This window comes from Anas platyrhynchos, chromosome 3 (assembly GCF_047663525.1).
Source record: "Anas platyrhynchos isolate ZD024472 breed Pekin duck chromosome 3, IASCAAS_PekinDuck_T2T, whole genome shotgun sequence".
NCBI lineage: Eukaryota > Metazoa > Chordata > Aves > Anseriformes > Anatidae > Anas > Anas platyrhynchos.
The window spans coordinates 57,749,324-57,771,164 of record NC_092589.1 but is presented as its reverse complement, the minus strand read 5'-3'; the positions used below and the strand labels follow the sequence as shown (position 1 = coordinate 57,771,164).

The following is a 21,841-nucleotide window of genomic DNA, read 5'->3' as shown; positions in this document are numbered from 1 at the left end:
GGGTGCATGTGCATGGGGGTGCTTGACTTTGTCTGGTGAGAACTTTAGCTTTTGTAAATAGTGGTGCTACTAAAGAGCATGCCTCTGATGTTTTTAGCTAGCTTCCCACTGAGCTCTGGTTCTGCTGTCTGCAAACACCCCAAACATCAGATGAATCACTTCGCTGTCTAACAAATGTATGCACAAAACCAAGCACAACGGAGACTATATTGAATTCCCAGGTGACATGTAAGTGTTGGTAATAAAACAACATAGAGAACTGCCAAAGAATCAGCAGGGGAAAAGGCGACTTCTGAAACCAAATACATCTGAGTTGCCCCAAAGAAAAACTTTTTTGGTTTTGCTGTAACTTTCTGCTGGAAGTAACAACTATTCCAATTAACGTGACAAGATGAGAAGATTTCAAAGAGGTAAAGGATAAAACCAGGAAGCGATCTTTAAAGATTGTTGAGTAGTGGTTGTTTTAACTGAGAAAAATAAATAAATAAATTAATAAGAAGAAGAATTATAAATCCTTAGAAACAGTCAGACTTGCTGAGCTTGTTGATAGCTTCTTGTGATTCTAAATATGCACTGAGAATGGAAAACGTCAGTCATCAGGCACATAATAGATGTTTTTATTACTGCACTTTTTAACCAAAATTCTGCAAAGATGCTAGATTATAGGTAGCTGTTCTAAGGTGCTGATCTGGAGTTTGAGTGGTTGAAATTTAGACAATAACCAAAATGAAAACATTCAAATATAATTTGAGTGCAAGAAGTATTATGACGAATGGACTGTATATATATGTGCACTGGCCAACTTATACAAACCTTGTATTTTTGATCCTCTTTGAGTCTTTCAAAGCCCTTCAGTCACTCCAGTTTTCTCTCCAAGTATACTTCTTCATAACTTGTACATTTTGGCAAGTTTTGTATTTGAAGCACACAGAAGAGGATTGTTTGAAAACATTGCAAGACTGCTAAAGTTACAATAATAACTTTGCCATAAAATATCCATTAACTTGGTATTAACTGTCCCTACTACATCAATAGACCACAAGAAAAAACATTTTGAAAACCCAGAACTTGCTCCTTGTATTTCACTTGCAGCTGGAAAACTCAGTTCCTCCCAGGTGAAGGAACCTAATAACAGCAGACCTTTCAGAAACAGAACAACCCACCAGATAGAGAAATGCTCAGGCAAGTGGTTGGTAACAAGCTCTCAGGTACCTCAGTTCTTAAATTAAAACACATTCGATTTCCAGATCTGTCTTTTAGTAGCCTTGCTGAAATTTCATGCAGTACTTGAGACCATACAGCTATAAAATATATCAATGTACCTCTTGTATAAAATAGTACATTTTCTACTAGTAATTTCTTTCAGCATTAGGTACATGGTTTTCATTTTAAATAGGGGCAATGATTCATAAGGAGAATGTATCGGGAGCAGTATTTAATACACAAGGTTTATCAGATCCCCATGAAAGTGAACAAGTGGTGCAGCCAGTGATCTAGTCCCATGAAGGAGAATAGGATTTGAGAAACTGAGGTTACTCAGAAGGTTTCCAAACTGAAACAGTATAGCTGGGAGAAAGGGGACATGAACGTAAGCATGTACTTGTGCCAAAAGGCAAATAATGGTCGTGAAATTTCTGTGTTTAATCAAAATTCAAATTTTCTACTGAAAAAGAGGCTTGACAGAAAGTTGTCAGGCAGCCCAGCTTAAAGCAACAATAGCAATAGCACTTCTGACCTGAGTGAAAGTGTGTGGGGGTGAATTTCTCTGGGAGAATTCTTTCAAGTTTTTGTATCTGATTGCAAGTCCAGGAGGGTTCTGAGAATAATGTAAGGTTTCATTCAATGGAAACATCTTTTGACGTTTTCCCATTGATAATTATAGTGCAGCTGTATATTTGTATTGTGCTGGAGTTCTTAAGTTTAAGCACATAACTGGTTTTGTTGGCTGGGGCCTGTGTTTAAGTGCTTTGCTGGATCAGAACCAGAGCCCTTTGTTAGTACCATCTACTTACTCACTGAGGTTTCTGCTAAATAATATACAGGTTGGAGCCACCATTTATTTCCATTGCAATTAGGAACTGCCGCCTGTACCATTTCTTTGTTTCCTTTTGATTTGCTGGTAAGTGAAGTCAGTCGGTGTGGCTGGTGACTGCAGTATCAGTAGATCCCGCGCCGTGCCCCGTACAGTTACCTCACGGCACAAAGAGGGACACTGATATGCCTGAAGCCATGAGTTCCTGCAAATTTTTCCAGATGTACTGAAAGCCACACGGCTCTATAAATGTTTATAAACCATAACATTCTGCTGCAGGAGAGAACGGTGTAATGTGTCTTTTGAATTATTTTCCATCTTCTTTTAGACTAAGAGCAGTCACACTGTGAAAGCTATTTTTGTATCGTGAGCTTATTATGGCCAGTATCTGTATTTTGATTCTATCCTAATCTGCTGGGGTTTTGTTTTTATTTAAATGCTTATAAGTAAAGTAGGCCTTTCAGCAGATTTTTATTACAGCTTTCTGTTTTATTCGGTAAGCTTAGCTTCAAGGCTGCCGTGTAGCTTTATAATGCTTTCATTTGCGCTCTTGAGGTTAATGCATTTTTACTGCAGCAGAAGTGTTTGAGTTGGATGCATTTTGATGAAGAGGACTGAATTTTAAGGTGGCTGTCAGTTTTATTGCTTTTTAAATGCAAGTCAGAATTCTGAAGCTCCCAGTCCAAGTGATGTGTGCATCAACATAGCCATCAGAAACGTGGCTGGGATGCACATGGGGCATACCTTGCTAGCTGAGCTCTCCTGCAAACCTGGGCACTGACTAGAGCCAAGGTGCAACCATATATGCTTCAGTATAGTATCACAACAGCAGACAGAAACATTACCAGCCAGTTCGTGCAACTAGTGTCAAAATCTTGTGTCACCACATTTTCAAGGCTACTTGAGTTGGTCACTGTCAAGACAAAGAGCTCCAGTATATACAGAAGGCCTGCAGTGCCTCTTTCCTTCTGGACATCATTTGTGCAGAATGAGATCATTGGTTTCCAACTCTGTTTTATGGACATACCAATCTGGACTCAAAATTACATCTCATTTTACTGTCCCTCTGCTGCTTGACATTAACTAGGAGCATGCCACTTGCAAGAACATTGTGAAATGTAATTAACTGATGCTCTCAATGGTCCTGATGTTCATTGAAAGGTGTGAGGAAAATCATATTGTTCTCCTACTGCTCAGACCATAAAAATCACATAATAGAAAAGGTCAGACAATTTTCTTGGTCCAGTAGCATTTTTTTATGTATTTTTTAACTAGGGCAAGAAACGTTTTGGAAAAAAGTAGTGGATGATGTCCAGGCAACTTCTAATGGGCCAACACAGAATGCTAGGATCAAAATCGCACCTATTTCTAAGGTTGATCCCCTTCACTGATCTTCGACAAGTATTCATCATTTCAGTCTTCCCATCTCTAAAGCTGAATTGTGAATTCCAACCTTTACTCATCTCAAGCATATAGATGAAGAGTTATAGAAGTATCAAGTGTAATTTTTTCATTTTTATCAGCATACAAAGCAATTCATGCAGAAAAGTGCAAAAAATGCATAGTTGCGAGACTGTAAAATGCTTTTTCTTTTCTTATTTTAGCTAGTTCTAGTTCCTCACATGCTAAAAAAGCACCAGTCTCCAAGTCTTCTTCATCGCCATCTCCTTCGTCCACATCATCTCATTCCAAAGCCTCTAAGGAGACTTCCAGCAAATCGGGCACATCAGGGACTCCCAGGGGCAAGAAGAAAGCTGGGAAGCAGTCAGCCCCACGAACGGCACCAGATGGGGCAGCTTCTTCCCCCTCAGGTGCCACAGCCAACAGGTTGGAAGTGAAGGCAGAAAAATCTGAGCCTGAGCAGCCTTCCATAGTAATTTCTGAAACAGAGGACATAGACCAACGGAGCAAGCTGGTTGTCCCCCCTCCTCCCACCACAGCTCCTCCTCCACCTCCACCTCCTGTTCCTGCTGCAGCTGGTCAGCCCGCTGTCTCCTCAGATGCCCAAGATGCACCAGAGGGCTCGGTAGCCAGGCCATCCATCCCTGGATCAGATATGAAACCTCTTCTCCAGGCTGAGCAAGGCACAGATGACAACCTGAGCAGTACAGCTCAAGACGGTGGTCCAGATGCTAGTGGAGAAGACTCAAAAAGGTGAGATGGTCATTGGTAAGTCATTGCTGTCATAGGTAAGTGGCAAAGCCTGCAGGAACCCATGTTTCTAGTGTTACCTTTGCATAAAGGATGCTGTAGGCATGCTGACTGGTAATTTGTGTCCACTTCTTAGGGGCATCCCAGCACAATTTGCCCCTTGTGAACATCTTTGAGCCATTCACCCATAATATTTAATGATTCCCCATGATGGCATTTCTCATCATGTGCCACCTGTATTGCTGCCTGGCTGAATACTGACCACTGCAGTCAACAGCTCAGCTAGCCACAGATAACACTTTATTTCTCTCTCATAAAGGCAAGCAAGAAAGGATGCTTAATTAAAAGTTTGTTATTTTTATATATATATATATATATATATATATATATATATATATATATATATATATATTGGGGGGAATATAATTTAAAATCTCATTGATAAAGCTCTCGATTCAGTAGCTGAATTCACTTGCAGACTTAATGACAGTTTTAAGCATTGGTTAGTAAATGTTTGGTCTGCTACTGCCTAACAGCTTTTCTAAGTCTCAGATATTATAAAATCTAGTCAAGAACAAAGTCATAATTATATTTTTTACGCAAAATAGTTGGCAGCAAAAAAGCAACTAGCTTATTAATCTGTCTTTTCCCTGCCACAAGACCCAGTGTCTTTCATAACAACCCAAGAAGTTTTGGTCTAGATGCCAGTGACTGAGAGAGTTTCCTTGAAATAGAGGGAGCCTTGCTGGTACATCTGTGCCAATGTTGCATTCCTGTGCTGCTTCTCCCTTTTCTCTACCCTTCGTTTACACAAAGGATTTTCCCAAGGCAGAGGGCCCTCTGCTGCCGATTTCCATATTCATCAATGATAGAAATGAATGTTTTGCACCCAACAGCAATAAAACTATATTTGCAGTAAATAGAGTCAGGCTTCCAGAAGAGGAAGCTTTGCAATCCTGCCTGCTCTCTGACTGACTCCTCTCACCCCCAACTTTATGAGCTGTTTCTCTCCTCTCTTTAGCTTTTATGCAGTTGGTACTATCCCACAAGAAATAAACAAGAACAATGATGTTTCTGTACAAAGACTTTGCAGCTCATCTTTTTAGACTGTTTGCATCTTTCTTCTTAACACGCTTATGCATAAACAGATACGTATACCCATGCACATATATATACATTGCATATGTTTTACCTACATACAGTTTTAGAGAAAGAAGTTAGTTTGAGCAGCAGAACTTTTATTTTCATGCTTGCTTATGCAGGCTCTCTCTCATTCATGTTCTCTACTGCTTGCATTAATGTGACACTGTGTCTGCTTATGAATTCATAGCCTGGCTTCCAAGGATGACCAAGAAGCAGAGGCACCTGACCAGACCCACTCTGAACCACTGGAGGAGGCGTCTGATGCTGCTGCCCCTCCTGAGAGTGAAAGCAGCAGAGAGAGCCACAGCAGCGACTCGGACTCTGACGGGCCGATCCTGTACACAGATGATGACGATGATGACGATGATGATAATGCTAGTGCTGAAAGTAAGCCCCTAACAAGAAGAGGGTGCTGGGGAGGGGTGGCCATCTTAGGGTATATCTGACATCCATTTGTCCTGGGCTGGCTCAGAGAGCCTGCTAAGCTGCTGTGGTTGCCAGATTGCTAACTGGAGCTCGCTGGTTGCATGCAGTCCATGATTCCTACGCCCAATGAGTTGTTGTGTACATGACCCCACTAAGTTGTGGCCTGCAAGAGAGCAAAGACTTTGGGACAGAGCTGCAAGCAGGCCTATCAGTCTGTGGGTGATTCTCTTCCAGGATGTGGTGCTACTGCAGGGCATCCCACCAACACGTTGCAGTCCACCCTGTGCACATTACATTATGTGACCATGCCTGACCCCTGTTTAGCAAAGTAAAGAGAGGAGGATATGGCTGCATGGCATGGTTTTAGATGATGTAGTGTTGTACCTAGTGGTGAATGAGAAATGAGTATCCTTTTCCCTTCCCAGACAATTGTGATCAAAAACCTGCTGGGCCCCAGATCAAGCATTGCATAGTTGGGAGTGGAGGTGGAAGTAGTGGGTTCGGGAGAACAGGGTAGGACAAGGCCTCCACGTTAGGGCATCAGCCCTAAGTTTTATTGATCGGGGCTCGCCCATGTAATGAATCTTTACCCTTAAAGCACCAGTGTGGCTTTGAACTGACTTGCACTAGAGATCTTGTGGGAATGAGGTGATTGGGGAAGTTGCTACATGGCAACCCAAATGCTACATGAGCCCCCAAATGGCTCAGCATCATGTAGCCACCATTCCAGGCTGCTGCTTACAGCAGAGCACACCCACCTCCAAAAGGACCGGCTCTCACTGGACAGTCCTCAGCAGCTTCTGGAAAGTCCTGCAGGAGACCCAAGGGCAGGGTACATAACAGCATGAACGCTGGTGCAGCAGAAGGTGAAGTGCCAGATAGCTTGAGACACTGAAGTCTTCTGCAGTTCTCCTTTTGGTCTGAATACCATCCAAAGTGGTAGCAACTAAAAATTCATCAATTCAGACAGCAGCAGTGTCTTAATAAGAAGTGAAGTGGGAGCCCATGACCTTAACAAACTGTCATACATCATAAAATCCTGTCATCATAGGACATAGGTAGCCCTCTCGGTCAGAATAACAAGAGACAAGGGAAGTTGTTCCACAGCTGGCTGACACTAACACAGGCAAGATGGTGTGTCTGTTGTCCCTCCTGTATCTACTTTACGGATGAAGAGATTGCTTCAGTGCCTGGGGCATCCTGCCTAGAATACTTTACAAGTTCTCAGAGAGTTTTTCATTTTATTCAACTATTATTTTTTTTAACAATTTAAAGATGAAAGCAATATACAAGAAATAAGTAGCATTACATTGGGACTAAAAAGAAAAGAATGAGAAAGATGAGAGAACAAGACTTTGTTCTCATTTTCATTTAAAGATTAAGAAAAAAGCAGCATTTTGCTAACAGTACTAAGTAGATAAATAAATCAACCTGTAATGTATCAGACTTCAAAGACACATAAATGTAAATTTGTCCTTGTAAAGCTCCTCTGTCATTTAGGCTGTTAGCTTTTTCATGCAAGTCTTCCAACTTTTTATTGTTGTGAGCTGAGTTGAAACTATTTCCCCTTTGATGTTAATTAAAATTCTTCTCCTGCATGTTGGAACAAGGCTGCTTTGGGGAGGTATTAAAGTCCTTACTCAGAGTTTGTGTTTGTAACCTAAGCATGAATGAACTAAATTTACCCTCCTCTTCCTTTCCTCAGGCTCTTTGGCAAGTAAAATTCGTCGTAGGGATACTCTTGCTATCAAACTTGGCAACAGACCATCTAAGAAAGAATTAGAAGACAAAAACATCTTGCAGTGCACATCTGAAGAGGAGAGGCAGGAAATCAGACATCAGATTGGAACAAAGCTAGTGAGGTATTAGTTGCAGTGTAAATGTGTTTTTACTGGGTGGAGGTGGAGGAAGATGGTGAATAACATTGGGTTCATATTTTAAGTTCAGCCCAATATGCAGTGCAGGATCTTCATGGTAAAACTGTCTGGAGAAATTAAAATTGTATTTTAATTTCTCACAAAACTTTAAAATGTCCATCTTAGATTTTTGTTCTGCAGGAGACAAACCTAGAGCTTCAGGGGCTGAGTTTGTTTGTTTGTTTTTTGTTTGTTTTTGTTTGTTTGTTTGTTTTATATAGGAATAAAAATAACTCCAGAACAATCGGTGCCATGGCTCAAGCGTTTCCTCATGCTGGTTAACAAGGACTTGAACTTACGTGTCCCCCTCTCAGTCAGAGTTGTAGTTTCAGACACACAAAGTATGCCTGTGCATGTTCTTCCCTTATGTTCCTTCCCACCCTTCTCCTGTTCTCTAAACGATTAATTATTCATGTACTGGTTCCAACAAAAGAAATAAATGGAGACCGACTGCAGATCAGTAGTGTGCTCACCTCTGAGCATGTCTTTCTCATGCTCCTAACTGCTGTGGGACATACATTACTTTCTGCTCCTGAACTTGAGAACATTGCATTAAAAATTTTTTCAAGTAAATAAAAAAAAAAAAAGGTTTTAACTTTTATTTTTACAAACCTTAAAAAAAATCATCCAAAGTGTTAATTTTGTTTTTTTACAGTCTCTGAGAACAGACTACAATACATCTGAATTTTCCCAGGCCTGTCGTTGTTTCTCTTGTGCTCAGCAACGTAGCTCAGGCAGGCTTGGAGGATGTCCTGTGTTTGTTAGATTTCCAGATACTGGGCAGTGCAGCCAGTGCTACTCCAGTACAGAAGCCCAGCAGCCCAGCCCCAGCACTTAGCACATGTGCTGAGGTGCTCTGTGAATTGCGTGGCTAGCTAAATAATTTATTTCATTCCCTAACTGTGAGAGGCATACATCTTTTTTGTAGAGCCCAAAGGTCATTTTTCTCCTGCTAATAAAGAAGCCTGGTTGTTATCTGTGCTTTCCTAACCAAATTCCAGCTCTGGTAATCACATCCTGCCTATCTGTATTCCCCCTGGGGCTTACAGTGAACAAGCTGCTCTTTGATTCCTGCCCTCAGCTCTCCTGCCTGGCATTGCCAGTTCTGCCAGGCTGGCACCCTCACCACACAGTCATAAAATAGATGTGCAAAGCTTATGGTGCCTGGTACAATGCCAGGTGCAATACCTGTGCTGAGAGGTTTGAAATCACAACTGAGTTTATGGCATCTTCTTTTAAAATTCCCAATGTCGTGGTCAGCACCTAAGAGCAGAGATCTGGTGGAAAAGTGTCTGAAGGCAGTGGAAGTCCTGTTCCTACAGCCCAGTGAGTGCTGGGTCAGGAACTTCCTGCAGCATGGGCTTGGTCACTCCTTTCAAACCTCCTCACAATCCGAAAATCACATGAACACAATGGAGATTTTGTACATAATGAGACCTGGAGCTGTTAAAAAAAAAATAGAAGGTCTGATGCTAAAGCAGTTCATTACCAGAAATGATCCCCCCCAAAGTGTAACTGGAAACCAGTCTCTTCATAACAGCGTTTTTTCTACATTCCTTACCAGAAAGTCCCTATTTAAATCAAAACTCAGCTCTCCAGTCCCATTTGATGGCCACAAGCACACTCCACACCATCCTCTTTGTCTCCAGGTGTCACAGAAATGCTAAGGGTTGTTGGAATCAGGTGGCTTTCATGAGGCCACAAATGGTCTGTAGTGAGCTAGGAGGATTGCTGGGCAGAGGGGATTTCCAACTGTTAAGACATTTGCAACATCAGTTTTACTGCTGAAATTTTTCTTGCTCCTTTTCTCAAGCAAACATGTGAACTTGTTTATTAAACACAAAGACAACACCCACCACGTTCTGTACTATATGGACCAGAAAATGAACATCTCAGATATTTCTTAAATGGTCATTTTTATATATAAGTAACTAAATAAAATCAAGGGTTGATGGAAACTCCACAATTTCAATGTGCTTGCAAATTGATGAGGAATGCTCCACTTATGTTTTGTTAAAAAAAACAAAACAAAACAAAACACACACGATTTGCATTTAAAACACCTGAGAATAATCTTATGCTTGCACAGCTTATCATAATTGTGATGCCTGGGGACAAAAAAAGTTTATGAACTCTTTCATAAAATTATACCTCTAAATGAGGAATTTAAATTTGCTGGTACAATTTCTGTAATATTGTGCAAGTATCACTTATGTGTTCAAGTGGTGAGAATATATATGTTAAAAGAAATGCCCAGTCAGTAGTGAGGTTACATGCCCAGGTATTATAACTACACGTGGAAATTGTCTGTGGTTGAATACCTCAACTGGAAATGAATAGCTTTATAAGAATGACTATGTGAGACATCTTTTAAGCTGCATTACAAATCATCAGGTGTTATTTAGATCTGGTTTAAAATCAGTAACTTACTTTGTTATTACAGGAGACTTAGCCAGAGGCCTACAACTGAAGAGCTAGAGCAAAGAAATATCCTAAAGCGTAAGTATTTTATTCAGGTTTAAGTTAATACTTAGAAAGTGAACACAGCATATTTTGGATTCATATGGTGGCCTGGTCCTTTTTACTCTAGTGTTAGATCCATAATTGGAGAGTAATTATGTTCTTTAAAATCACAAGTTAACACTAGACTTATATGCTAACCTGTAGCTGTGAAAATTGCATATATTCAAGATGCTGCATTTTTCTTGTCACAATCCCACTTCTTGAAACCAGTCCCAAAGCCCAGAAATGAATTAGATACCCCTTAGAAGTAGTTTAAGGCTGGTTAAACTTCCACCTATTTTTTCTGAGAAGGAAGAGGGAATATCAGTAGGAGTTGGAGGTGGGATACAAGGACAGAGTTTGGAAAGTGAACTAAGAAAAAAGGTGAAGTATTCAGAGGAAAGGGGACAGGCATATGCCAACTGCTTCAGCATGTTGGTCCTTACATCCATTTCTGAAATAAATGTATTTATTTGTCTTGTGTATTGAAACTTGGATAATACATTCCTACTGAATATCTTTCTGATGATTTAATCATTCTTCAGTATCCCTGTAGAAAAATTTAAGTCTATGATTCAAATAGGGGTAGATCTTTGGAAAACTAGATGTTTACATTCTATACCTACTTTCCAATTTAGTTATGCTGTTTTTGTTTTTAGGCTGGTAAACTCTTTAGAACACACATTCTTTGTCTTTATGAATCTTTTTATAATATAGATATTATCTAATCATGCACTGTAACAATTGCCATGCCCAGCTCCAGCTAGCCCTATATTCTTTCTGCAGGAGTGGCTAGTAGTTGATGAAGAAATAAACAATACAAACATTTACAAGGAAGAAAATGCACTTGGAAGCGTTTCACACATAGCAACAAATCTCAGAACTCATCTATTCTGTGTGTGTATATATATATATATATATATATATATATAAATTTCTATACTTGATGTAGCTGAAAGAGCAGTTATAATGCAGTTGTTTCCAACAATTTTTCAAAAACGATGTAGTTTGTCTGTGTAACCCTGTCACACAGCATGCCAAGGCAAGAAAAGCTAATAGGCTGTTTTCCTGACAAAGTCCATGGACTGATCACTGTCACCTGCTCAGGCCAGCAGATCAAGGAGGAATAAGAATTACTGGCTTTAGGGCAACTATCTACGCTAATAAAATCCTTTTGCTGCTGTGCAAGCTCTTCAAAGTCAAATAGTGTCATGTCTTATTGAAAAGGGTAAGCTACTGTTTCTGCATTATGGTGCACAAGTTCAAGGGACTCCTGTCCAATCCATAATGTGAATGAGCTTTCTAAGGGCATAATTTCTTAACCTGTACATTGCATAGTCATAATAAAGATAAAATGGGAAACACAGAAGTATTTTACATGACAAGCAGCTCACGCTGAACTAGGTGAGAAAGGTAATTCCAAAACATCTTTGGTGATGCAGGATATGGACACTGAGGTGGGAACAGCAGCTGGGCTTCTTATGCTCTCTGTCTAGCTAATCTCTAGATAACTGATCTACCAACACATTTATAGTGTATTTAGTATCGCCTTTGCCACTGTTTATTCTGGTCACTGATTTTGCAATAAGTAGCTCAAGACTGGAAAGCAGTTAATAGATTTCCACTCCTGTTTCAGCTTGTTTACTTGATGTTTTTGGCAGCAAACCATGCTTTGCACTCAATACCTCTTCACTGCTCCTCTGTAGCCAGCCATCCTTCCCTGCTGCTTCCCTGTGTCTGGCTTAACGGTGCAAGGGAGAGCAAAAATAAGTGCTGAAACACAGACGTATAAGTGGAAAATAAATAAATAAAAGCAGAATCACTGACAAGCAGATGTAGAATACACAACTGCTTTTTGCTCATCACAGAGATATAAAATATTTCAAGTTAATCTCTAAAAAGCAAAGTAAACACAAGAAAAGACAGTGTTTGTGATGACAGTCTGACTCAGAGCCCTTCAAGTGTGCAAGTTTTCTCTCAGCTCTAAAACCTGCATATCATTTATCAAAATTATGGCATTCCCTTCCTGTGGATCATTCAGAAATGTTTACATCTCTTAAATGCCTTTGTTGTTGTAGGCAACTTTTGTGAATAAGTTGGGATTCCTTTCATAAAGCTTCCTTCCTCCTTTTTAAGTATTGCGTGGGGAAAATTATTGCTTGTATGTAAACTGCAACCAAGGAAAAGTATTGTTTTGAGTAATATTTATCAGACTTTGAGGTTACATTAAGTGGTAAAGGTCCAAATGTTTATTTCAGGATTAAGTTCAGCCCAAATCTTTCAAGAGGTTCAGAAAAAGTCTGAATGTTTTCTGTATTTCCATTTAAAATGAGGAAATCTGTGTTGCAAGATTTGTTTTGATAATATTACCAGATAAACCAGTTGCTGAAAATCCTGTAACTGAGTAAAACTGCAAAACATTGCAGGCTGCTTTGTGTAAAAACAACTTGGATAAAACTATCTGAACTTTTGAGTCTTCCCACACTAAAACAGAGTTATGATAGCTCAAGAGTCCACTCAAAGGAATAGATAAAGCCTTGTGGTTTTAGTACAGACAGGTTTCTTGTGTACTGGCTCTGAGCTGGTAGTATTTATAGCATTGTATTATTGCAAAAAAAAAAAAAAAAAAAAAAAAAAAAAAAAAAAAAAAACCTTTATTCTTCCAGGAATTTTAGATTAAGATAATTGTATTTTTTTCTGTATCTGTAAAGGATAGTGAACTTTTTGTCCGGTGCACCTGCACACTTGCCAGTACTGGCTTTGAGAAAGCAGTGTTTAGCCCTTGGTGCTAGTTAGGGAATATTAATGATTGTCTTTTCTTGTAAAACCAGGAAAGAGAAGCCGCTTTCTGTGTTCCACAGCATTCCAAGAGGGAGGCGCTTTGTTTGTCTTTTCTTTTTCTTTCCTCAGCAAGCCCACAGAGAAGTCTAAACATAGCTAATCCCCACAGGGACACAATGGAAAGTTCAGTTTCATGCTCCTGGAGTGCTTTCTGGTCAAGAGCAGAACAGTCCTCGGGCAGAGCAAATCCTCTCTTCTCTTCTCCCCTTCTGCTGTGAAGCAGATGTCCTGCAGAAACAGAAGTTGACAGGATTTAATGGGGTAGATGTTGCAGAAGCGATAACATACAGAAGCCAGGGAAGCTGTTTGCTCTACTTTCACCATTGGGCTTTTTAACCGGAGACCGTGATACTAAATAAAATGGTTTCAGCTGGGAGTCAAGTGCCCATTTGACCTGTGTGCTGCTGTGCCTCCCAGGAGCTGCAGTCAGGGAAAGAGGAAAGCCACAGCTTGCTGGGACCTGACCAGAGAGTGCTGCAAGCAAAGGGCAATTGCTCAGCTGGTCCTTTGCCAGTGCGGCTCTGCGGCAGTCTGAGGAGGGGACTTGGAGCTGGGAACACACTGTTTATGTTTTCCTTCTCCACATCCTACAGATCAGATCTGCTTTTAAGGTGGAATGCAGTCAGAAATGTGTTTCAGTGTGTTAATGTGTTTCTGTTTGGGCAAGTCAGTCAGTTCATACCTGCAGCTGGAACAGCCTCTGGGTGGGATTGTCCATGACACCTGAAGGAGAAGGAGCACAAGGCCCATTATTTTTAGCTCAGTGCATCTTCTTAAATCACTGTGGCAACTTTCAAAACTTTAAAAGACCAAAAAAAATGCATTATAGGTGTTATTCTTAGTAAGAATTTGTGTCAGGGCACTGTTTCTGTTGTGCTCAGCAGTCTGGAGAGATGCAGTAAGTGCTTCAGGTACGAGGGAGAGTGGTCAGTGCCAGGAACTAGCGGCCTTTGGCCTAACAGCACATTCAGAATATAAACAGCAGCCACCAGAGTTCAGTCCCTTTACTTCAGCTCTTGAGTTTTCTTTCTAGAAGTAAGTCAATTTGAATATGTAACTGTGTGTGTATATCCACTGATGTGCATTATCCAGTTGCATCTTTTTTGCTACTGGAGAATTTCTATGAGGTAATACTGAAGTGACTCAGTTCCTGAAGTGGCAAAAATTTGTATGTCAAACAAATTCCAGGTAAATGGAACCCCAAATTAATAATTTGTGCTTAAGTACTGTGCATTGAGTTGCTTAAACAAAACCCTACAGATGACTTACCTGTCCTAAAAAAGCTAGAGAGCTTTTGATTTTGTTAGGTGAAGATGTCATAAAAAGAGTTCTTATCTAAAGTCAAATCCTTAAATATACACAACTTATTTATTACTAGGTATGTCAGTAGTAATAATAATAAAGTTTAAGTAAATTTATCTTTAACTCTCAATTTTTTCAGTTTACTCAGTTACAGATCCTTACAGATCCATTTCTTCATGATTTAAGAGAAAAGCTATTAATAGACCATGAATTATGTTCACATTTCAGTATAATAAAAGCGCCATCAACAATAGATCCAACCTAATTCTGGCTGCAAGCCCTTGCAATTGCATCTTGCTAATAGAAATCTGGGGTTGGTGTTGGGATCTTCTCCCAGAACAGTTCTTGGGCTGGTTCTTCTTACTGTCTTTTTTTTTTTTTTTTTAAGTCACTTGTCCTTCTTTCCACTGTATTATTCTTACATGAGAGCCTTTGAGTCAGCAATGAAATGTGCAAGTGCTGTTAGGTGACGTGTCACAGTGTCACCTCCAGTGTACCAGCCATAACATGGAACCTTTTTCCAGCTAGGTTGCCTGTAGTAACACCACAGGCTGGCTATAGCAGACAGAGTGTTGAACAACACTGGAAGTTAAAAGTGCCTTTTCGCCTATGCAGGTTGGCTACATCCACAATAGACAAATGAGCTTTATAGTTAGCCTTGAACTGCAGCTTGGAATCTACAACTACCAACCTTGAATAAAACAGGATCTGATTTCTGAAAATATTTCTAGGTGGTATATTTCAGCCACATCAAAGTTAAGCTTGCATGTAACTATGAGGTGGATCAATAAAGTAGATAATATTCTTCAGAACACACATCAAATTAAAAAAATGCTGAGTCCATACAAGTGTGCCCTTGTAAGTGTTCTTGTCAGTGGCACTCAAGAAATCAATTTTGGTTTGCTCAGAAATTTATTAATAGCACATTTCAGTTTTGTTCCCAAGTACATTGAGAAAATACATGTGCAATTTTCTGTTGTACCCATTCAGGGCACGGAAGTTACACATTGCATTTGGTTTAGCTAGTGGTCCTTAACCAAGAATATCCAAGTAATGAATCATATACATTCATTATAAAGTCAGAAAAAAAATGTTAAAGTAACAAAAGCAATTTGCACTAACAGCTGGCAGTAAAAAGAATTGTCGTTGCTTCATTCCCTTCTGTAGCAGTAGAGGACACTTGGCTGATTCAGATACTCAGAGCAAAGTTTTTTCTTTGACCCTTATGGATAATTAGACTCTTAGTCAAGAGATGGCATGTTGGAAGTAAAAGCAATAGTGATTTTAATACTAGGATGAGTAATTGAAACATTAGACAGCTCTTTCAGAGTTCCTCTCTCTTGCTGTTACACAGAAGCCTTCTCTTTGCTATGTTCCCGACCCATCATGGTGACTCAAGGTGTCTACAGAAATGGGGGAGACTGAGGATAGGGAAAACAAAAGAGAGCTCACAAAATCAAAAAGCAGAGTATACGTGTAGAATCACCCCAAAATATGAGCAAACATGAGCCAAGATTTGAAGTCCTGAAGCTTTAAACCAAGAGAATTAAGTATGTGAAGTTATAATACGTAAATATTCACTGCTTTTTATCTCTTCCAAAAACAGAGAAGAATGAAGAAGAGGAACAGGAAGCCAAAAGAGAAATAAAACGTAGACTCAGTAGAAAGGTGATGATGTGTTTTTTGTTTGTTTGTTTTGTTTTGTTTTGTATTGTGTATTGGTGCGCATAGGATTATTTTTTTGTAAGATTCAAAAATCCAGTGTAGATACATTAATGCAAATATGCATTAGTCAGGTCCCCATATTAGAAATCTGTTTAAAAGGCAGTACCAGCCATATCCTTCTAGGGAGAAACCCCATTCCTTCCAGTTTCCTCTACTTCAAAAAAAAAAAAAGCATACAGTCTGCCCATGCTTAATATTTGTCCATGTAAGCAGGGGGAAGAAATGATCTGGGAGTTTCCTCTGAGCATGACCACCGCTGTCACATACGTTCAAGGGCAGCCACACCTATAGATCCACTCTTCCCTTGGGCAGCAGAGAGGGCAGCAAAGCAGTGTGTGCCCATTCCTTCACCCTTCTCCTGGCCACATCAGCAGGCTTGCCTGCTCCAGATGGGATTGTGCTCATTGTCCCTGCAAAATAAAAATAATAAATAAATAAACAAAACAAAACAGTGATGTGCTATTCTAGCATGGGGGTGTCATTGTGGGAGAGGATGGGAAAGGTTTTTGAATGTCTCCTTTGTCTGTCCTTCTCTGCAAAAATAGTTACAGTATTTTTTTCCTTAATGTGATTGTCTTTAGCTGATTAAAATGAATGTTGTTTGAGGTGACTGGAACCCTGTGGCTGGGCATCGTAATGACTAAAATAGAATGCCTGACCACCAGATGTTATTTTATTTTTTAGTTAGGCAGGTCCCTCCACATCAGGCTTATTTTCTGTATTATAGTTGAACATAGCAGAGAGTGTAATTGTTAATACAGACCTATCATCTAGTGGGGTAAACAGAGTGCCAGTTGCAAAGTCACAATTAATATTCCAGGGATAACTGTCAAGATTCTCTGTGACCTGTCTGACAAAGACTATTTTTATAATCGAAGAAATTAGGTTATGTTGCTCCCCCATTCCCATGCAGTGCTCCCAGGGTGGTGCCTTTTTTTAGACACCTGAAAGTGACCCTATTTAGAAACATCATTAAAGTTCTCTAGAGATTACATCATACCCTCGGCTTTTATTTTATTATGTCTTATTAAGTGTACTATTTTCTGTCTCCCGCTTACAGCTCAGCCTGAGGCCTACAGTGGCCGAACTTCAAGCAAGGCGAATCCTGCGGTTTAATGAGTACGTGGAGGTCACAGATTCTCCAGATTATGATCGTCGTGCTGACAAGCCTTGGGCCAGGTTAACTCCCGCAGACAAGGCAAGGGGCAGATTTAGATTATAGTTAAATTCTTGCATCTTTCATTTTTGGTTGGTTCCTCTGATCTGCGATTTCTTGGTGCAAACATCATGTGTGGCATCTGCTGGAGGCAGTAAAATTGACATGGTGCTGTGCATTTACTGCTTGCAGCTAAGAAAACTCACTCAGGTGCCCGTTAAGGGTGTGTTTGCCAGCATTTTTACAACAGAGCAGGCCAGAATTTCTTGCACTTTTAACGCCTTGCTAAGCCAAGTACGTGCTGTTGGCAAAGATAGCCATGATCGTTGGAGTTCAGGCAGAGTTTCTGCATGCAGAAGCCTGCATCAATATCACCAAGAGCTGTTATTGCCATCCATTCAAGTGTAAAAGGTAGAAGCTGTTCCTTCGTTCTAAGCATTCTTGGCCATAACTATCAAACTTAGATAATTCTATGTAGGCAGCAGTCCTTGGAAAGTTTGCTCCAAACATACTGCAGTTAATAGTTTCTCTGCCTAACTACAAGGAATGGGACAAATTATGTTATGATTCCCCTTTTAAAGGATAAATCAGTCAAAGATTGCCATAAAATATTTATCCATTTTCCTCCTACACCACTTCATAAAAGGGAAGTTTTATATGTTAGATTTACATTTCAAAAAGTTCTGACCCTTTTAGTACTGGATTTGAAACAACTTTTATGGAAATCCTATGACATGTGCTTGGTATGAGAAGTTCCGTGTGCAAGAATCCCTTGTCTTTTAGATGAGGACTGTGAGGCACTGATTTTATTTCAGCTTGTATTTTAGCGTTAATGACAGCTCATCTGATATTCAAGGGAGAATCTCATAGCAAGTCAAGGTGGAGACATTACAAATGTATGTAAAGATGTTTCAAGATGTTGGTTCTGGGAGGTACTGAGCTCTCTGTAGTCCTTATATACTCTGTGGGAGGTTAGAGCACCCAGCACCTCCACTTTAACTGAGGTCCACCTTCCCAGAAAACCTGGGTAGCTTCACTAGAACAAGCAGGGGAGTTTCCTGTCTACTCTAGGGTGACGGGTTTTAATCTCAGTTCATTTTGTAAGGAACAGATGTCCATGGCTGCTTCTGATCCCCGTGCTCATTGGCCTCAGCAGAAAGGCAAAGACCTTGGGTTGCCTGGAAACTCCTTTGCCCTTTTCTCCCAAGGAATTCATTTTTCTAATTCCAGTGGGAGCAGAAGATAGTACTGTAACAATATTATGGAACTGGAGCTCTGGTGGTTTTGCTGCTGATTTGGTGCTCAGAAATGACGCTCTCTTTCCTAGTTATTGCAGCAGCCTCGTGTAAGCATGCTGCTGTGGCTAAACAGAACCATACCCTGCTTAAAATGAAATTTCTCATTTATGAGACCCCAGTCTGGTGATGCTGTAATTTTATCATACTCTGTGTCTGTTCTGCATTGAAAGGCTTGCATGCCAGATGAGATTTCTTAGGGATTAATGAAATGATACTGTTTTTATTTAAAATGGAGAAAGAAAAGAGGGAGCAAAAATAAACTGGCATTTCATTTAGCAGTGAAGGTAGGAAATCATTTGTCATAGAAACAAAGACCTTCCTAATATACATTAGAATTTTTCAGAAATTATATGTATTACCTAATGAAGTAAATTGCTTATTATTCTTCTAATGTAAGCAACAAGAACTGGCATTTGTAAAGCACACTAAATTTCTGCTGTTCTTTAGTATTTGCCAACTGAAAACACAAGCCTGAAATGTCCAAATATTTCATGCAGTTTTTCATAGAATTAATCAAGCCAAGTAGCCAATTCCCACTTAAAAAGTGCTATTCATCTTGCATCCCTGAAGTCCTGTCTCCAGTGGGAGATACAAGGATCCTGCTGTTTGTACAATTGTCATGCAGGAACTATGACTCATTGGCTCCTCTGGAGCTTTGCATGGAGATTCAGTCCCCTTGCAGGTGCATACTCAACAGGTGACTGTTAAGGTAACAGAGTCCCTTCTCCTTTTTTTCATCTGTGCCAAGTGCCATATTGCAGTGAGAGGTTGGCTTGCCCACTGCAGTAGATTTTGTCTTTCTTTGTCGTTGTTTGATGCTTTGGTTTTCTTTGTAAGGTACTGCTACACATAATTGTAAGTGGAAAGAAGTCATTCATGTTTATGATCAGAAAGGTGTGAGAGCTACCAGAGTAGGGCTAGCTTCCTCTCAGACTCCGTACTTTCCTTACAATTCATGTTTCTTATGGTTGAATATATATTTATTGTTTAACAGGCAGCAATAAGGAAAGAACTGAATGAATTTAAAAGCACAGAAATGGAAGTACATGAGGAAAGTCGGCAATTTACCAGGTGGGTGAATCCATCTTTTTGCGTAAGTGGGAGAGATGACAGCTGCCATCTGCCTTTCTACAGGTCCTCCGCTGTTGTCTCATAACTAGTTCCATCAACACATTCCTGCCATGAGTCCCCTTGAATTTTCCAGCTGAATTCCACCGCTGTTTCTGGTGGGATGCTCAGTATTGCTGATGCAGTCCCTGAAGTTGGTAGGGCAGTGAAGGTAACAGCAGTGGATTAGTTGCTAAATGGAGAAAGATTGGGAAACCTACACAATAATAGATTGAAAGGACTCAGCTTTTCTCCCAGATGAGTTTATCAATACTCAAGCACAAAAAAGAGTCTTCCAGAAGTACTGTCCTGGTGATGGAAGTATGCATTCTTGCAGATATGTTTGGTAAGTGAAAACTAGATGATGTGTTGAACTTCAGAGAAGTCTAAAATATTATGGGGAGCTTCCTATGAGTCATGTAGACTCCTGACAGCAATTTCTGTGAAACAAGGCAGACTCTAATTTTCTTTGTTTGTTGCTTGTAATATTTTAATCAGGACTTGTTTCATTCTGTGTCTTAGATAACACCAAGATGTTGTTTGAAGCATTATTGTTTAAAGAGCTCTTAAGTGTCCATAGTTTTTAGTAGGACTTCAAAACTGGCAGTTATTCCTGGGAGGAGAGAGGTGCTTCCTGCCGTCTCCATGGCATCTGTTCATATCTTTTGAAATTATAAAGGTTGAAAACTGACACCAGCAAGCAGAACTTGCTGTTAGGATCAACCAACATTGCAAACATAGTATTACCATCTTCACTTTCACAAAGAGTTAGCAGATACAGCTGGCCTAGACTAGGTCTCACTATTTCAGACAAATTTAAAATACTAGGAGGTGAGTGTGAATCCTGTAATTAAAGAGAATATCAAAATTAAAATTCACAACGAGAAATGGGTGTTTGGTGATTTCTGGCATTTCCTAATTTAGAGCTTGGTTTCACAACTTTACTGATCTTTTTTCACCAAAACATTTTTTTTAAGTAATAATATATACACACTTCCATGTAGATATAATATGAAAAAAATAATTTTCAAAAAATAAACCACTTTCACAGAGAGCAAAACTAAGCCAGGAGATGAAAAAAGAGGCAGGGTTTTAATGAAGTGTCACATTCTGACAATTAGAAAATGTCCTTTTCAGATATGGATTTCTATATTCTCATTTGGCTTCTGGGGGTCATTATCTTTTCAGGTAGTAGGAATTGTATCTTCTTCAGAACTATAGCAGTAGTAATTAAAAAAAAAATAGACTTCACAAGTGAGAAAAGGAAAATGAGCAGGAATAGAATTCTTTCTGTGTGCTGAGAGAGATGAAGTGCAACCTCTTGCTGAAGTTGTTTGATTTTCTGAGTTGCACTGCAGTATAGGAGCATAAGTGTGGATATGCATGAGTCACACAAAAAGAATCAGATACTTTTTCACTAGAATTGAAAACAGTTGAGACTGGTTACAGTTGTATTCTTGAAAGCTGAACCAAAAATCTCAGGGATTTTTTTTAAGTGAAAACTTTTTTTGAGGAGGGCCATGAAAAATAGAGTCAAAAATAGGCATGGCCAGATTGTGATAAATACAGGCAATGAATCTGTAGGGTCCTGGAGGAATTTCAGCCTGAGGGAGATCACATTCTCCTTGCTCCCTCCCTACCCTTTATTTTCACTGGATGTGTTGTGGAGCCACTGTATAAAACTCTAAATAGAGTCACACTAGGAAAAGCCCATTAAGGTAGTTAAATTAATGCAGATGTTTTAAGTCAGTTGCAGTTTTGAACATATAGAGGTTCAGTTTCCTCCTGGACCTCTCATTAAAAATTATGTAGTTCACAATTATATTTGGATTGATGCAACAATAAAGTGATTTGTTTATGAAAACTGTAGGCAAAAGTCTCCAGCCAGAGAAGAAGTCAGTCTTTTTTTTTTAAAAAAAAAAAAAGTGTTTTGAAGGATGATGACTGAGATAATGCAACCTTGCATGTGCAGCAGGTTAACAAATGTTTATTTGTGAAGTTCTGTGATAGAATGAGACAAAAATAAAGCTTCTTATTAAACAAAAATGTCTTACAACATACAATTAATTAATTGGTATAAGAAGCTCTATTATTATAGTCACTATTCACAGTATCTTTGAATTGTTCAAATTTGATGTTAAACTTGGGAAAGAAAAGCCACTGTTTTTCGTTTTTCATGATTTACTGTAATGACTGTCAGTGGAATGGTTTTTCTACTAGTAATTTAGATTGATTCCTTCTG

The 21,841-nt window shown here is 39.5% G+C and overlaps 1 protein-coding gene across 4 annotated transcripts in view; it reads left to right on the top strand.

The window, feature by feature from the left end:
- The window catches only part of PHACTR2 (phosphatase and actin regulator 2), a 136,425-nt gene that overhangs the window by 107,744 nt on the left and 6,840 nt on the right, over positions 1–21,841 (top strand). For all 4 annotated transcript variants that reach the window (XM_027454416.3, XM_072035957.1, XM_013106831.5 and 1 more), the window contains 7 exons: positions 3,637–4,186; positions 5,514–5,713; positions 7,458–7,614; positions 10,112–10,167; positions 15,920–15,981; positions 17,099–17,236; positions 19,487–19,563. In XM_027454416.3, coding sequence (XP_027310217.2) covers positions 3,637–4,186; positions 5,514–5,713; positions 7,458–7,614; positions 10,112–10,167; positions 15,920–15,981; positions 17,099–17,236; positions 19,487–19,563 — 1,240 coding nt within the window. The remainder of the gene's footprint in view (positions 1–3,636; positions 4,187–5,513; positions 5,714–7,457; positions 7,615–10,111; positions 10,168–15,919; positions 15,982–17,098; positions 17,237–19,486; positions 19,564–21,841) is intronic.